The sequence below is a fragment of the Parus major genome, chromosome 8 (genome assembly GCF_001522545.3).
Source record: "Parus major isolate Abel chromosome 8, Parus_major1.1, whole genome shotgun sequence".
Lineage (NCBI taxonomy): Eukaryota > Metazoa > Chordata > Aves > Passeriformes > Paridae > Parus > Parus major.
This window is the reverse complement of record NC_031777.1, coordinates 22,967,379-22,984,050: the sequence shown is the minus strand read 5'-3', so window position 1 is coordinate 22,984,050 and position 16,672 is coordinate 22,967,379. Positions and strand designations below refer to the sequence as shown.

General features: G+C 41.5%; 1 protein-coding gene across 1 annotated transcript; it reads right to left on the bottom strand.

The window, feature by feature from the left end:
- Positions 1-1,498: 1,498 nt before the first annotated feature.
- On the bottom strand, positions 1,499-16,446 carry CMPK1 (cytidine/uridine monophosphate kinase 1; the record flags this gene model as incomplete). The annotated part of the gene is made up of 6 exons (XM_015636849.2): positions 1,499-3,778; positions 4,263-4,359; positions 4,445-4,521; positions 6,034-6,186; positions 7,047-7,193; positions 16,066-16,446. Coding segments are annotated over 6 exons (897 nt in total), but the record flags the coding sequence as incomplete, so codon positions are not given.
- Positions 16,447-16,672: the final 226 nt, after the last annotated feature.

Genomic DNA, 16,672 nt, shown 5'->3' with positions numbered 1-16,672 from the left:
ATATTTTTATATTATCTAATGTTTTGTCTCCTTTGTTACCTGATCAGGCAAATCCTCTTCACATTTCTCACAGTTTTCATTATCAGCCATTAACCCTGGGATGTTTGGACTGTGACAAGGGCACAGCCCCAGCTCCCCAAATCCTGCTGCACCACGGCTTGAAGAAATAACCTGCTTGTGCCAAGGAGCCAACTGTTGCCCCCCAGAGCAGAAGGCCAGCAGAGCTGTCACAGATCGTAGCCTTCAGAGATATCTGTGCCACAACAGGGACCGAACTGGTACTGTGCCTCCCACCACAGGAGGGAAGTAATCCCCTAAGCTGCAACTTTCCTAAATGCTGGCAGCCAGAAACTGCCAACCGGTAACAACAGCTGGCAGCTCCAGCTGAACTGAGCATTTTTTCCATTTAACTCTCCCCTTCTCCCAGTTCAGCCTGGGCAGCAGCACACAGATGTCCCCACTGCTGTAAGACACAGGATTTTCCATGAGACCTCAGAACTCCCTCATGAGCTGGCTCTTCTTATTAAGGACAAATTGCTCCTAGTGGGGGATATCTTACACTGAGGCACTCCTCAAGTGCATGCTCATGGTCTTCTCTGCTTGCTTCTAAAGTGGGAGACTTAACTCAAAATCTCTGTCCAAAAGGTGCAAATCTAATGGGCAGCTTTGCCCCTTTCAGTCCACCCCTGAGGAGATGCTACAGGGTGAGGTTTCAGCAAAAGTTTAGTCTCTGCAAATTTACCAGCAGAAAGGTACCTAGCACTACTGAAAAATCCTCTGCTTTTCCCCACCCCTTTCAGGCAGCTCTGCAAATCCTTCCAGTGTAAAGTTTCAAGTTGGAAGGGATGGACTCAATGATCTATTTTAGAGGTCTTTTCCAACCCAAATGATTCTAAGTTCAATAAGTTGTTTAATGGGAAGCTACACGTGACAAAACCTCTTTTGTAACAGACCTTTACATAAAATGGGTTATTTTAAAATGAGCCTGGCAGCCTCTCAGTTTCTTTTACAGAGAATATTATACTGTGTCAATCTCCTTTAAGAACAGCCTGGAGTACAGCATGTAGGCATGTGCTGCAGAGCCAGCAGAGTGGCAGTCAGGAGATCAGCTGCTGATTGAGCAAAGAATCATGAGAAATCCAGACCAACAGCAGGTGCACAATAGGTTTGTGTTTCCTAGACCACTCCGAGTCACTTTTCTTTCACAAATGTGCCAAATGAATTATCACTGCACAACTGTATGAATACAGTCATTTGATATATTTAATAAACATATATAATCAAGAAAGGTACCAGTTCCACAGGCAGTGGCCTGATCTTCTCCTGTGCCTAAAAGGATCTTCAGGACTTCAGTTCTGATGGTGAAAACTGAACTTTTATACACATACCTGTGCATGTGACCATGTGAAGTATTTAACTCAAATAAATACCCGCTTTATATAGATGGATATATATGAAAAATATCCCTTGTGACAGGTAACTGTAAGGCAAGCACTCATTAAGCCACAGAACAAAGTTTATTGGATCTCCTCAAATTCTTTATACAGTTTTGCTGCTAAATGAACACAACACATTGGCATATTGCCTTTAATTTTTATTTCAATCGTAAGTCCATCTTGAAAGAAGTGGTAACACATTTAATGGCATCTTCAATAAATAAAATGACAAAAACTCTAGTCCTTGCACAGACACATTACAATCCACTCCAAATTCAATATTGCCAAAACACTGTTGGGTATTTTTCTAAAACTTGCTTCAGAGGTTTTTGGTTTTTTGTTTCAGCACTTAAATACAACAGAAAAGTATATGATGAGAGAAAATTCTGAACAGAGCTTGTAAAAACCAATAACTTCGAAGCAAGAGTTAATTAAATCTCTCTAATTGGATTAAAGAATCCAGCTGGAAGTATTTTTTTTAAAACCCTGATTCTAAACTTCATATTAAAACATGCAGTTTTGCTGGATCCTATCCATGTCAGCATACTTATACAGTAAGAGTTAAATTCCAGGTTTCCTTTTTTTTAAGGAGAAATTCATAAAGTGAGAGCATTGGCCTCCCACACTAACAAAAGCAGTCATGGTCCACATATTCTGCAGCAGGAAGCAGCTCTTTGTGGCCAGGCCATTGCCTGAACTCCTATCAGACTGGAAAAGCTACTGCAGTTTACCCTCGTTTCTGAACTCATTTATTCCCCAGTCCAGGAGCCTCAACAACCTCAGCAAGATGAGAATTCCTGAAAATACAAATCTGACTGCAGGATAAGGACCAACTCAGCTGACTAATCAAAAGCTAAGCTTAATTTAAACCTTTTCCTAAATAAAATCATGACTAAAGAAAAGCTGAGTGTCAAGATCTCCAAATTGCAATTCTGTGTAATTAGCATGTCACAAACCAATTAGAGCGTCAGTTAATGTAGGAACAACCACTCTAGCACTGAAATCAGTTAAAACTCTCATCTTCAGGCCATCAGTGGAAGCTCAGGGCATGAAAGGAATGCATGGTTGGGCCTCCCCCAGACCTATGCATACTATACAGGGGACAGAAAAACTTAAAAGACAAAATTGCACCACATCTGTGCAAACATTTCAACCAGGTTGTTTCAACCAGCTCCCTGCTCACCCCAGCTCCTCCTGCTGCCTGCACTTGGCTTATTCAAGAGAACATGGAGAAAAGCAGGACTCTGTTTCAGGGAATGAAACTTTTTTTTACAATTATCTTCCCCTCAGCTGACCACATCGTAACAAAAGTGCAATAACTTACAAACTTCTCAAACAAACAGCTATTAAAATTACACATTTTTAGGGAAACATATTCACTCTTTTAACCATAAAAATATTTCCCCAGGTAACAAACCTTAAAGCATTTGATAACACAGTATTTCAATAACAATAAAGAAAAACCCTTCCACTTGTTACAAAAGACAGAACTGTCAGAAGATTTTGCTTACTGTACACTATGTAAGAGCTTTGCCATCTTGTGAAGACCATGCTGTAATTAATAATATAACTATCATTTAAGATAAATGAGTATTGAAGTACTAAACTGACTTCCCTAATCTTTTGCAAATGAAAACAAGGAAATATCCAGGGCCATGTCATCCAAGAAAATGCAAGACAGTTTTACATCCAGAGTCATAAGGAAGCACCACTTTCCATAAAGTATTTATATGTCTGTTCCTGAAAAGCATATTAAATAGTTTTTTTGAGAACTGCTAACTCACACTAACTGCAGCTTGACTTAGAGAATTCAGATGTGGGGATATAAGGGAATTTTGGGCAAAATTATACTTTGAAAAAAACAACCTGCTAAATTTGGTCCAAGCATCCAAAAAAACAAAAGGCATATGGGTCCTTCATTTCTTAATGCTGCTGTTCAGTTGAGCCTTAAAAAGAAAGTAGGTGTACAGCAATAGGGAAGAAGAAAGACTGCCCATGACAGGCACAGAACTGTGACAAAATAAACAGTTTCTTCAGGAAGATGTATTAACTGTGATTCTGCCAAGTGAGTAACTGAACTTGCACTAATGGAGAACCCTGAAACTTGTATACTATAGCCACAAGAAATGATTTCCTATTTATAAAACAGATCCATTTCTAATCAACTGTTTTACCAATCATCATTAGATATGTGAAAAAAAATAAAAAAATCTTTTAAAATAATTACAAAGAGTGGACTGCAATAGCAGCTATTCAAGCAAGATTCAAGCACAAGTTTAAATGAAGTTTCAAGCTGGGAATTAGCCTTCTTTGTCGAAAATTTGTACAACTTTTTCAAAAACCTAAAAAGATAAAGAAGAATTTTATGAAGAGTTTATCAAACAGTTACTCCAAGTGAAATCAACATAAACAGTATTTGACAATACTCTTAAAAATATATAGGATTTTTTTAGAACATTCACAGTAATTCTTTAACAGTGAATTTGGCATAAATTTTGGGAAGCAGACAGAAGAGTAACACTACTTCAGAAGAACAAAAGCTCATGAAAATGAAAAAGAAAAATGAGATCCTGTTAAACACAGAAACACTGGAAATGTGTTTAGTCCAGCTCACACTCAAGCAGAACAAATCAATTTCCTCAAGTTATTTACATCTTACTCAGTCCTTCAAGAGTCAAATCAGGATTTCCACAACAGCTCTGAGTAATAACATCAGTGCTTAATTAGCAGGCTAATCACACACACACACACATCTCAGAAGAAGGCCAAAAATATGCATCCTGTTACCCCATGTCATCCCCATGGCTTTTTGGCACATATACTTACTTCATCAACAGATTTAGAGGCATCCACTTTTCTGACTTTTCCCATTCTCTCATACAAATCTATGATAGGCTTAGTAGACTGCAGATATGTATGAATTCTAAGAGAAAGCACAGGGAGAAAACACATCCATATTACATAGTAAAATTAAAGAGAAGGGAACTGAAAGGTTTTGAAGACAGTACCTCTTCTCCAGGCTCTCCCGGTTATCATCACTCCTACCACTGCTCTTGCCTCTTTCAAGACAGCGGCCGATACATATCTACAAAAAAACATCAAAAGGATAATGACAGCCAGGAACACAAGCTGCCATCCTGAGAGCAGAAACAAACAAAAATCCTGGAAATCTAAATTGGCCTGGCACATAAAACACCCTCCAGATCTGGTGGATGTAACCAGGACTCACACAAGTTAGTTTTTTCTAGAGAAGAAGGACGATGGTTTACAATCCAGTTTATGAAAATGGGATTGGGGTCAGAGGAAGTAAAAGCAGCATCAAGCTCTGTGATTTTACTGGATCCCTGACCTGAGACATTAGAAAGGAATTACTACCTAATTTTTGAGGATGTGTTCAGGCTTTCTGAAAAGCAGCATGTCAAATGGGACTATTAATACATGTCTGCTCTAAAGGAAAGTCACTGGATGTTCTCTCAAGAATTTTGTAAGGCAAACTGACAATACTAAGTTATTGTCAATTAAAATGTTCTTATCTGACACTGCTACAATGAAGACTTCAAAATCCAAGTAAAAAATTAAGAACTAACCATAGCTAGAAAGTGTCCCAATGAACTAAGTTTTTTAAACTTTTAGTTAAATAAGCAAAGCTGACACATGTATGATCCATGAATACATTTATCCTACTCATGCAAGAGGACAATGGTTAAAATTTATTTTTTCCTACACAGTACAGTCATGGTAAAAATCATTCAGGCATTGTGCATTTTTAGATCTAGTAAAACAATCAGAATAACAAAAATTAATGCCCCACCAAGTGAAAAAAATTAATTTAGTCTTACTTAAGGTTTTAACAGAAAAATAATAATCCCTTGTGTGCTCTTTAAGATGACAAAATGATTGCAAAAGTAAAATACAAACATAACACAATCTCAGGAAGCTGGGGAAAGGGGTAAAAGGAAAAAAGTCAGCTTAAGGTGCTGGGATACTCATAACAGTTTTTTATGCCCAAGGGCACTGACAAATTAAAAGCACATCATGGCACTTGGTAAATGAATGTAATGCATCACTGTCAAAATGCCCTTGTAATTTAATGACTTGCTGAATAAAATGTTGGTTACTGACTATCCTATAGCACAACTCATAACTATGAAAATAAAGATTGCTGCTGTACTTCAGAATTAAAGCAGACATTGTACCAAGTTCATTTTGGACTAAACAACAAATTACTAAGAGTAAATGCTTTATTCATACTAAGAGGAAACAACAAATTATTAAGAGTAATATTGTCATCAAATAATTTTGTAAAATGTATTTAAAATTTTGATAAATTTTCTTTAGAATGCAATTGCTTGGAGTACTTCCTCAATATCATTTATTCACATATGATTATATCAAGTGTTATTAGCTGTCTATTTCAATAAACAGGCAGCTTTTCATCTGTGAAAACAAGTTGCCAAAAAAACCTTCAAACACCCAGGCCAAGTTTTCCTTGTACTCTTACATTAGTCCATTCTCCCTGTCAGAGTTTAATTGTTCTTCTTGAATGATTCCCACAATATTGCAAGAAAGGAAGTTAGAGAATTACACACTTCATTACCTCATTGTCACAATCAAAAAAGAGAACAAAGGAAACATCCGCTTTTCCATCCATAGTCTTATTCCAGCCTTGAAGATTATCTTCATTCCTGGGAAATCCATCAATCAAAAACTTGTTCTTCTGGGAATTGGCAGCCATTGTTTGATCCATAGCCTGATAAAAGATAATTCAATTCACAATCTTCTGCACATACACTGATTTATCTACTTATTAATTTACCCCCAAGATGTTGACATGGTAAGTTGAGAAGCATTTATTTTAGGATTATTGCAGATTTACAAAATGTGCTTTTGTTTCACTTTCAATGTGTGCTGGTTAATTCACTGATGCACCAACACAGCTATTGTTCAAATTGAATTAATTATTTCACAAAGCTCAAAAATCTCATAACAAACAAATCTCGTAATAAATCCCAGCTTTAAAGCTTATTTTCTACAAATACTGGGAAGTGTCTTTACACAATAAGACATCAGAATATCCTGGATCTAGAGTTAATTCAAAGGGAAAAGCTCCAGATAAATTTAGTGCCATGAACAGCAGCCCTTTTTTGACTTAAAGATACTCCCATTGTTTTCATGGACATCCAGTAGAGGCTGAAGCTTTTCCTCTCACAAGAGCATCAGTAGGTGCTTTTCTCCTTTACCTATCTATTTTGATAAACCTTACAGATCTTAGTGCCTTTAAGACCTCTAACCTCCAATCATATATGACTGAATGGACCAAGAGGTCCAAAAGCTAGTGCAGGGAAATAAGAAATAGAGTTTTACTGATTTTCCAAAAGCTGCTAAAAAATAAAGGAAAATAAAAAGAATCCATTTTCACAGATCCCCAGCTATGAGAAGCCATCAGCTCTCCAGCAGTCAGAAACACAAGTGATTGCTGAGAGAAGCAGCTCTGTGTCTGCCCATTCATAGCGCTCACACTGCAGGAAAGGCAGTTCCGTCAGAACTCAGCCATTGCTTTGTTGCTTAGACTGCAGGAGTGACCCTGCAAAGAAATAGCCCTTTCCTTACCCTCTTCAGCAAGCTGATTGTTATTTCAACTGGCACAATCTCCCCCTCCTTAATGTAGTTCTCAATGAGTTCTCCATACTGGGAGCCCGGCCTTTTCCGCTCATCCCGGAGAAGGTCACCGGCAGAAAGGTGCGTGTATCCGTACTTCTGCAACAGGCAAAACAAACACAGGCTCCCTTCAGTCAGAGCATTTGTGCAAACCTAACATCAGCCAACAGTGTCAGCCCTATTTATGCCTGCATTGCAACAGGAAAACCCAGGGAACAGCATCTTGCTGGTGATGGATCTGCTCCATCTTCAGCGTGCAATCTGACAATAGAGCACACTGAGCACACAACACACACAGTAAAAATCAGAGTCACTAAGGATGGAAAAGACCTCCAAAATCATCAACTCCAGCCTTTGACCAAACACCATTTTGAAAACTCAACCAAAGCTTTAAGGGCCACATGCAGCTGTTTCTTGAATGCTTCCACAAAAGGTGACTCTGCCACCTCCATGGGCAGCCTATTCCAGTGTCTGACAACCATTTCAGTGAGGAAATTCTTCCAGATGTGCAACCTGAACCTCTCCTGGTGCACCTTGAGACCATTTCCTCTTGTCCTGTTGCTGGTTGCCTGGGAGAAGAGGCTGACTCTTAGTACAAACTCCTTTCAGGGAGTTAAGAATGACAACGTTTCCCCTAAGCCTCCTTTTCTTCAGGCTAAACACCCCTATCTCCCTCAGCTGCTGCTCACAGCACCTACTCTCCAGACCCTTCACCAGCTCCATTACCCTTCTCTGGACACACTCCAGCACCTCTATGTCTTTTTGAGGCAAAGGGCCCAGAACTGGACATCTTTGGGTAAAATGCTCAACAGGGCTTTGGTTAGGTATTGGCGTAGTTTTCAAAAGCAATTTTGTTATGTTTGAAAACAAGGCAAAACAAGAATTTTGTTTAATTACCTACTTAAGGAAAACACATAGGGTGATTGCAGGTCCTTTGGAGCTGGAGGAATGTCCCAAGCACAGGATAAGTCAGAAATCCCTGTGTTCAGATTGTGGTTCAGGCACCAACTTCCTCCCCTGGCTCAGTGAAATCACCTATAACACAGCAGCTGCACAAACAGTCCTCCTGCCCCTGTTACCTCCTTCCCTGGGATGAACACAGAGGGAGAATCAGTGACTTCTCCTAAGGATGACGTGGTAGATGAAGATAAATAGCTACACTGGTGCCACCCTCTGTCACACCACGTAAACAGAGAGAGCAGAGAGATCAGGTTCAATCTATCAATCTGATAGCAGTGTGCAGGAAAACAGCACACATCATTGCTCTTTCACCTCAAACTACAGCTAAAACAGTGACTTATGAAAAATACTGATGGAAGTATTTACTGCATGTGAATTTCTCAGGCATTTATCATTGTAAATAGATACCTATTGCAAGCCCACAAATATATAGCTACCAAAGAGAAGTGCATTGTTACAAAGGAAATTTCACAGCTCAAAATAATCATTTTCTCAGCTCATTTAACACTGCAAGAAAACTAACAAAGTGCACTATGCTCCCAGACCAAATATAAGTCCATCAAAACAGGCAATAAAGACATCTCCTTGGTGATTACCTAAGCTAGCTATACATCCAAAACACAGCACACGCATACATTCTCATCTGAAAAATTTTACACGAAACAAAAGCTGCAGCAAAAAACCTCAGGGTTATCAGTTTGGCTGCAGCAACATCCAAAGCAAATCTCAAACAAGGTGTCTGAGAGGCATAATAATGTGACTACACACTTGGTGAGGCTGTGAACATAGGATTTAAAAACTTGGCTACTGAACCAAGTACAACAGAAATATTACACAACCCACTAAGTGACTTTAAAACGTTGCAGTTGCTTTCCAATTTCACCCACAAAAGCATGGAAAGTTAGTTCTGCCATAGTCATAATTTAAGAAGGGATATAATTACCTAAATCTCCAAAACTGTACACAGTTGGCAAAAAACAGAAGCAAGATTTTGCTGTAAGTAAGTGTGAAGGAAAAGCTTCACAGACATCCTCTGTAAGCTCACTGTACTCTTGCTTTAATGTACATTGCATTTGGATATGCCTAACTAATTGCAAATCTAAATATTTATAACCTAAAGAAGTCATAAACCAGAATAAATTGTTCCTTATAAGCAAGTAACATTACTCTGCTGAATGCTAAATTAACATGTAGTTCTTCTTGCTAAAGTTATAGAATAAGGATTTTTTCTAACATCAGGTTTCTACAAAGGAAAAAACTGGAGAAAAATATAATCCCTTAGGTTTTAGAGGATTACCAAACCATTTAATTTTCCTTGGCATTTCCCCTTTCATGCATGAAAATGAAATCAAGTCAGCCGATTTTTGGAATTCTCCATCTTTTGCAACAGCAAACTAAAGTAGTTTTTAACGGCTGAACTGGATAGTAAAAGACAGAAGTGTTTTAAACTGCTGTTGTACAAATAGACTTGTCTGAGATAATAATAAATTATTTTCAAGACTAACCCTCAGAATGGCTTAACCAGGCAATAAGAAAAACAAACCTCTCCTTCAGGGGCAAAACATCTATTTGTTAACTGTACTGAGCCAAGAGCCAAAGAAAACACGTGGGTTTAAACAATGCAAACAAGGGGGGAGAACGGCTTGGCTGCTGCTCCACACACAGAAGGCTTCAGAGACGTGGTGCTCACACTACCCTTGCCAATTTTCATCAAGGTGCTCAGGGCATAAAGTTTTCTTTCATTTTAGATCATAGAACCCCCTAGAAAGCATCCCGAACTGGAGCAAATCATCGCAGCGCCAAGGGCTCGCAGAAGAGACTGTGATACAACTGCGTAAAACACGGGCTGAAACGCTCTCAGGTCTTGACAGTTCTGCCTTGTGGCAGCAGGACCTTCCAGCAGTGCCAAGCACATCCTGATGCAATCCCCAAAATGTGACTCGATGCCATTCCCACCTAATCCTTCTCCTCTGCAATCAAAAAGTGAGGACTGTGATTGCCAAACAATGAAAAAAGCATTTTCCCCAGCTCTTACACATAATGTCAGTCTGAAAGGACAACTTGAAAAAAAATTAGGTAAAAACATATTTCCAAGCAGCTAAAATCTAGAGAGATTTTGGTAATACATAGAATAAAAAAGAAAATATAGAATTAACTATTTTAAAATGATTTCAAAGATAATGTTTTCTGCTATGCTGTCAGACTGGTGTGATCTAGAAGAAAAAAAAGATTAAATCTGTAAGTTACTATTACACAAGTTCTCATTATTGCACAAGTAGTGCAAGCCCTTGGTGCTGTGAAGATTTGCTCCAATTCAGGACTATTGCTGAAGGTGTCTCTCACCTAAAATAAAAGAAAATTTTGTGCCCCAAACACCTTGATTAAAACTGGCAAGAGTAGTGTGAGCACCATATCTACTTATTACACAAGTTCTCATTATTTTTAAAACCACTATTTTGAAGTATGGGTTTCCAAATATAACTTACAAAACTCAACAACGAATGAAAAAGTGCTGTCTTCAGCACCACTTGAGACATCCTCCTCTTTCACTTTAAAAAAATAAAACATAAAAATCATTTTTAAAAAATTCCCAGTGAAATGGAAAGGCGAGCTCAAGTTTCCATCAGTCCCATCACAGCAGCAGTGGATAGAACAGATCAGAATACCACTTGCTGTTTGCCTCTGCCTGGTCAGCCAGTCCCCACACTGCAGGACACAAAAGCTGAGTGCTCCACATCCCCAATTCCACCCCAAGACTGAAACCTTCCCGGGATGCCCTTCCCTCCCCTGTCCTCTAGCCCTTCCTTCTGTCAGCCAGGATTTGCAACTTTCACTCTGCGGACAGAACACGCTTTGTTTTCAGTAAATACAATAAACAGATGCACAGAACTGGAAATCCATGAGTCATATCTGTGTCACGCTAGAACCAGGCAGAGTCTGCCCCAGCAGCCTCGGGCAGCCAGGAAAGATCAGAGGTGTCGGGAAGGAGCAGAGGTGTCGGGAAGGGCCAGGGGAAGGAGCAGAGGTGTCGGGAAGGGCCAGGGGAAGGAGCAGAGGTGTCGGGAAGGGCCAGAGGTGTCGGGAAGGGCCAGAGGTGTTGGGAAGGACCAGAGGTGTGCAGCAGCTGAAGTTGGGACTCCTTCCACAGCCCCTTCCGAGGGGCACGAGGTTTATTTCTGATTCAGCCCTGGTTGTCCTGCAACACATCTCCCCACTAAACACACAGCTTGAGACTTCCTTGAGAGAGCAGAAGCCAAGAAGCAAGAGAAACACAAATTACTGCTTTGACCTTGACTCCTATCTTGGCTTATCATTGTTAGTTTGAAAATGAAAGTCACAGGGCTTAAGATTAAAACAAGTAAAATACAAACTTTTATTGCCCTAGTTCTGACCTGTCTTTTCTTGAGCAGCCTTAATAAACAAGCAAAATTTGCTACATACACCATTCAAGAACTACTTAAAATAAAAACAGAACTGTGCAAAGCCTGCAGTCTTTGGGGTTTTTTTAACCTAGAAAGCTTTTGTCTGTCCCGGAATTAAAACTTTGGGGTACAGACTATAATGCAGTAATAGACCTTCTGTCTGCTCATTCAAATTTTAAAAATTGAAGATATTTTCTTAGTTTGAAACACATCCTTATCTCTGAGAAATAAAAACAAACAAAACCCCAAAACAGCAAATCAAAACACTCAATGGAGATTCCACTGACAGTGCTTCCAAGGGAGAGGGGGGCAAACAGAGTACCCAGGGTGCTTCAGGAGAATTGACTCAATACAAGACACCCAGTATGTTCAGGAAAGTCCAAAATTTAATGCCTAGTGTTCTACAAAATGGAAATGTTCAGGGATGAATCCTCAAGGAGTAGATTTAAACACTCACCATGTTTTTTAATAAAAAGCTCCAAAGTCCAGAAATATAAATTTATATTCTAAAAATCAACTATGAGAACTTAAGGCTAAGTAGAATACTAATACATGACACTCATTAAAGAGATTTCAGAAGCTGAGTTTAAGACAAACAATTTAAACCCTGTTTTTATTTCAAGGAAGTTAACGCTGTATCTCAGCAGACTTCTAGAAGACAATTAACACATGACAGCAAAACCTAAATCCTCTGCTACTTTTAGAGAAGCATTTCTGATACAATGAATTCTTCTTTGCATTGTTCCCTTCACCCTAGGAAATCTCCTTATCATATATCCCAAAGCAACTTAACAGCTTTTTCCATTTGGATATTAACTTATGCTCTTATAAAAACGAGAAGGCTCAGCATCCCACTTTGTGGAATTAATATTAGATTTAACCACAAACATACAGGATAGGGATGTGGTGGAGGTGAATTATATTTTAGGTACACAGAGAGAAATGTCTTGCATCCCAAATCTCTACAGATCACCTTGCCAAAACAAACTGACAAAAAAGTACAACTCAAATCTTTCTTGGAATAAAGACAAACAATTTAGTTATTATTCTTCCCACCAACCAAAGAGCTTTTCATCTCAGGCAGAGGTTATAAGGATTTAAAATTTAAGTACAAGAAAGCATATTTTGTGCAGATTTGCAGAATGCATTTCTCTTTCCCTTGACTTTACCATAATGATTTTATACGCAAAGTTCAGAAGTCAGCAATAAACACATTTCATTATCTCACAGTCACAGAAGATACACTGTGGAAAGCATGAAGGTTATTGCAAAAGCCTGCATTCAAATGACATCATTCAACTATAGCTCAAATACTCTCCCTCACATGACAGCTACGCAACAGTCCCAGACGATGGCAAGCTCTACCTAACAAAACTGTGGAAGGTTTCAGGAGTTAATCTGCAGAGCTGGAAGGGAGAGGATAAGAACTTAAGAGGGAATTCTGCTTCATCCCTCTCTAAATAGGAGGAACTGCTCCAGAACAGCAGCAGTTCTGCTGCATTTGCATTTCCCTGACAATTCTGTGTCTGTGGAACACACAGGAGTCGAGTCTTCCCTCTGTATCAGAGAAAACCAGCCTGGTTCAGCTGTCTCATCCACCCTTATCTGTGGAGATAAAGAATCCTAATCACTTACCCACTGCTCCCTTTCTTACATTGTGTCAATACCCATTTCCACTTGTTATTAGGTCTTCTTTCCTCAAGTCATTTCTCCATTTCTGTCCAAATTTGGCATGAATACATGCCTTCTCCACACTCAAGGACTCCAGCACACACACATTGAACAGTTATGATTTAGGCTAGTACTTAACAAATACATATTTCACTCACAACATGGGATACTCATCTCCCTTTTTTGGGAATGTAAAGCACAGTCAGCAAAAAAATTACAGCACTTCTTTGAGAAATCATTCCCAGGTAGTAAGTACATAATATCCCCTTTACTCTACAAAACAGATGCCCTTGGTTTTTAATAAAAATGGTTTGATGCTAAATTCATACAAATGCTCACCTCAGCCAAATGAGATTTCTTCCACATGTGATGTGCTCTGTCCCAAATCTCCAGTATGAATAGCAACCAAGACATATTTATAGCTCATACTGACTTTTTGTTCAGCACAACCTTCAGCTCTACAGCAAGATACTGGGTCAGATTCATTCCAAATGTAAACTAATATTATTCCATCCATTTACATCAAGGATGAATGAGGTTTATTATTACTCAACTACAGCCCCCTTTTCCCTGTGGCAAACTGCCAACAGGATTTAAAATACAAATAAAAATACACTTTCAACCTAAAGACAGCATTGACTGTACACTGGCTGCTCACTCACCTGCAGCAGGGCTCTCTGAGGGCTGCCAGGGCCCACATTGAGGATTTGTGCTTAGAAAAGCTGCTGCTCTCCAGTACTTCTGCTGTGTTTCCCCCACACTTTCCTGTTCACATGCCCTTTTTCTAAAGTTTTCCAGCACACTTGCATCAGTCCAACTGTTCATTAAACTACCTCAGACCCTCTCTGCCTCCCAGTTTAGCCAATGACTCTCATGGAGATGTCTAAGCCAGCAGGAAGGTTGTCCTTTGCATTGAAGAGGTCTGAGGACTTTCTACTGTCAGCTCACTGAGTTCAATAAACTTCTTTCCATGTAGTGAACAGGATTAGCAGAATTAAAGCAAATTTGAATTTATTTGAATTTGGATTTCCCTTTCCAGGCTTAGGGAAGAAAATAAATACTGCACAAGCAAGGTTATTCTGTTTTCCTTTCTAGCTGGAAATACGATTTGAGTAGCAATGGCTCATTGGAACTCCTCCTAATAAAGTGGTCTTTATCCAATTATATCAGCCAATCCAGCCATAGGCATTTGTCCTCCTAAACACAGGCCAGCAGCCACACAAGGTACTTCAGCCCTGAGGCTACACTAATGGTTTGGTGAAAACCTTAATGACAGACTACCAAGGTTCCCCTATAGTTTAAGCTTATTTGTCTGCTACTTTTGACCTTACCAAAAAGGCTTTATGAGCACTGTGAACCTTCCATCCCACAATTTAATTTAATGAATATGCTGGTTTGAATGTGAGTCTGTAATTTGAGGTTTAAATCCTTCAGAACTAAAGTCATAACGGCATTTTTTAGTCTGGACCAAATTCACTTAACTTAGTTATACAGCACTGAGGTCTGGGTTGTAACAGCAGCGTGGATAAACTGTAACAGCACTCCCAGGGTACCACCAGAACAGAGGACACACAACGTGTCTGTTCCAGGAGTTTTGGAGTTCTTTCCCACCAAAAGTTTGAGGAACATGGGCATCAACATCAACACAGTTCTTAGCCATTTCTTTCAGTGAAGGTATGGACAAGCTTTGATCCTAAATGGCTTTTAATAAGAAAAGTACATACAACAGCTCAGTAAAAAATAAAAAAGAAAATAAAAAAGAAAATAAAAAAGAAGGATAAAAGAGTTGTTTCAAATCCAATGTACACACATTTGGAAGCATTCAGCCCTAACTACTTCCACAATGATCCACCTTGGATACAGTGTAATCACCCCTGTGGTTTTTGGTGTTTAAAAGGACAGTACCACATCACGTATCATCCACTGTTCTTTCTTGGATATGTGTTGTCTCAAAAGACTGGAAAAAATGTACTTGGAAAAATGAAAATTTGATAATATAACTGAAAGTTTAGTCAAATTATACTGTCAGTCTTAGGCTCCTTAAAAGAAAGAACAAGATGAGCGACCTATGGGATCAGCAGATCCTTCGACCTCTATCATGTTGTGTCACAGAAAACAGAATTTCTTTCTATTTTTAACATATTACTTCCACAACTTACTGAGATGGCACTGTGTCAAGAAGCCAACACACTGCAATGTCCGCTGTACCAGCTGTAACATTTATGGGGCAGGCCTCAGGAGACATGGACCTTGATCCATTTGGAGTGCACGTATTCCCAATGGCTATCAGACACCTCACCTCCTCTGCCAGGCCACAATTCCGGCTGCCTGAGCATGGGTGGCAGCTCCGCAGCCACCGACGTGGCCGTGCAGACGTGTAGGGAGCCACCCACTCGGGATGGGCTGCGGGACTGGCCCGGCAAGGCAGCACCGCCCGGGCAGCCGGCAGCCTCCCCAGGGCCGCTGTCCTGCCAAGGCACAGCGGAGCTCCCGGCCGAAACTGGAGCAGCCTCCAGACCACAGGGGGATGTAAAAAGTCCCAGTGGTGTCCCCAGGGTGGCCGCCGGCGCAGGCAGACCCACCGGCAGACTGTGATCCCGCAGGGCTGAGGGAAAAGGCAGGAGAAGGGAAAAGGCTAGGCGGCCTGACAGGGGCTGGAAGGGGAACGGAGGGGCTGCAGTGGGGGCTGCCCCACCACTTCACCCACTAAAGGGGAGATGTGGGTCAGTTATTTTATATCTATCGCCTCGAAGGGGTGAGGAATGGATGGACGCTCGGAAAGAGACCAGACCAAAAGGTCCCTCCACCGAGCAGAGCGGGTCACGACCCCCAAGAGTCCACCCCAAAGAGAGTCACGGACCCGACAGAGGGATCCTACAACTCCCAGGCGGCCAGACCGCGCACCCCTTCCACCTCACCTCCACGATGCGAGCGCACTGCGTCCCCTTGCCCGCCCCGGGCCCGCCGAGGACGAAGACGACGACGGGCTTCATGAGGAGAAGGAGGCGGCGGCGTTGCAGCAGCAGGACAGCGGCGGCGGGGCGGCGGCCGTGGGGCGGCCGAAGGGCGGGCGGGAGTGGCGGAGCCGAGGCCGGGACTGTGACCGGGGCTGTGACTGTGGCACCGCTGCCGCCGCGCTGTCCCCGCGGAGGGAAAGTGCTTCCGGGTCCCGGGCGGGGCGGGGCGGGCACGTGTGCGCGGGGCTGCCAGCGGCGGCTCTGTTGGGACTCACGGTCCCGGGCCCCGGCTGGGGAAGGCCGAGACCGGCGCGGCGCTCCAGCGGGCCCCGGCGTATCGGTTCATTTTTCGCCCCGCCACAGCCTTTTCCGGCCTGGCTTAGCCTAGCCCGTCTCGGCCCAGCGGCGGCGGCCCCGCTGCCATGGCAACGCCGCCGCATCGCCGCACTGCGCCTGCACGCTCCCCGCCCCCTGGCATTTTTAAACCCCCTGCGCGCGCGCTGGCGGTTGGTTTCCCAGGGGCGCGCTCTGATTGGCCGAGCGAGCCGTTCCCCGCCGCGTGCCGATT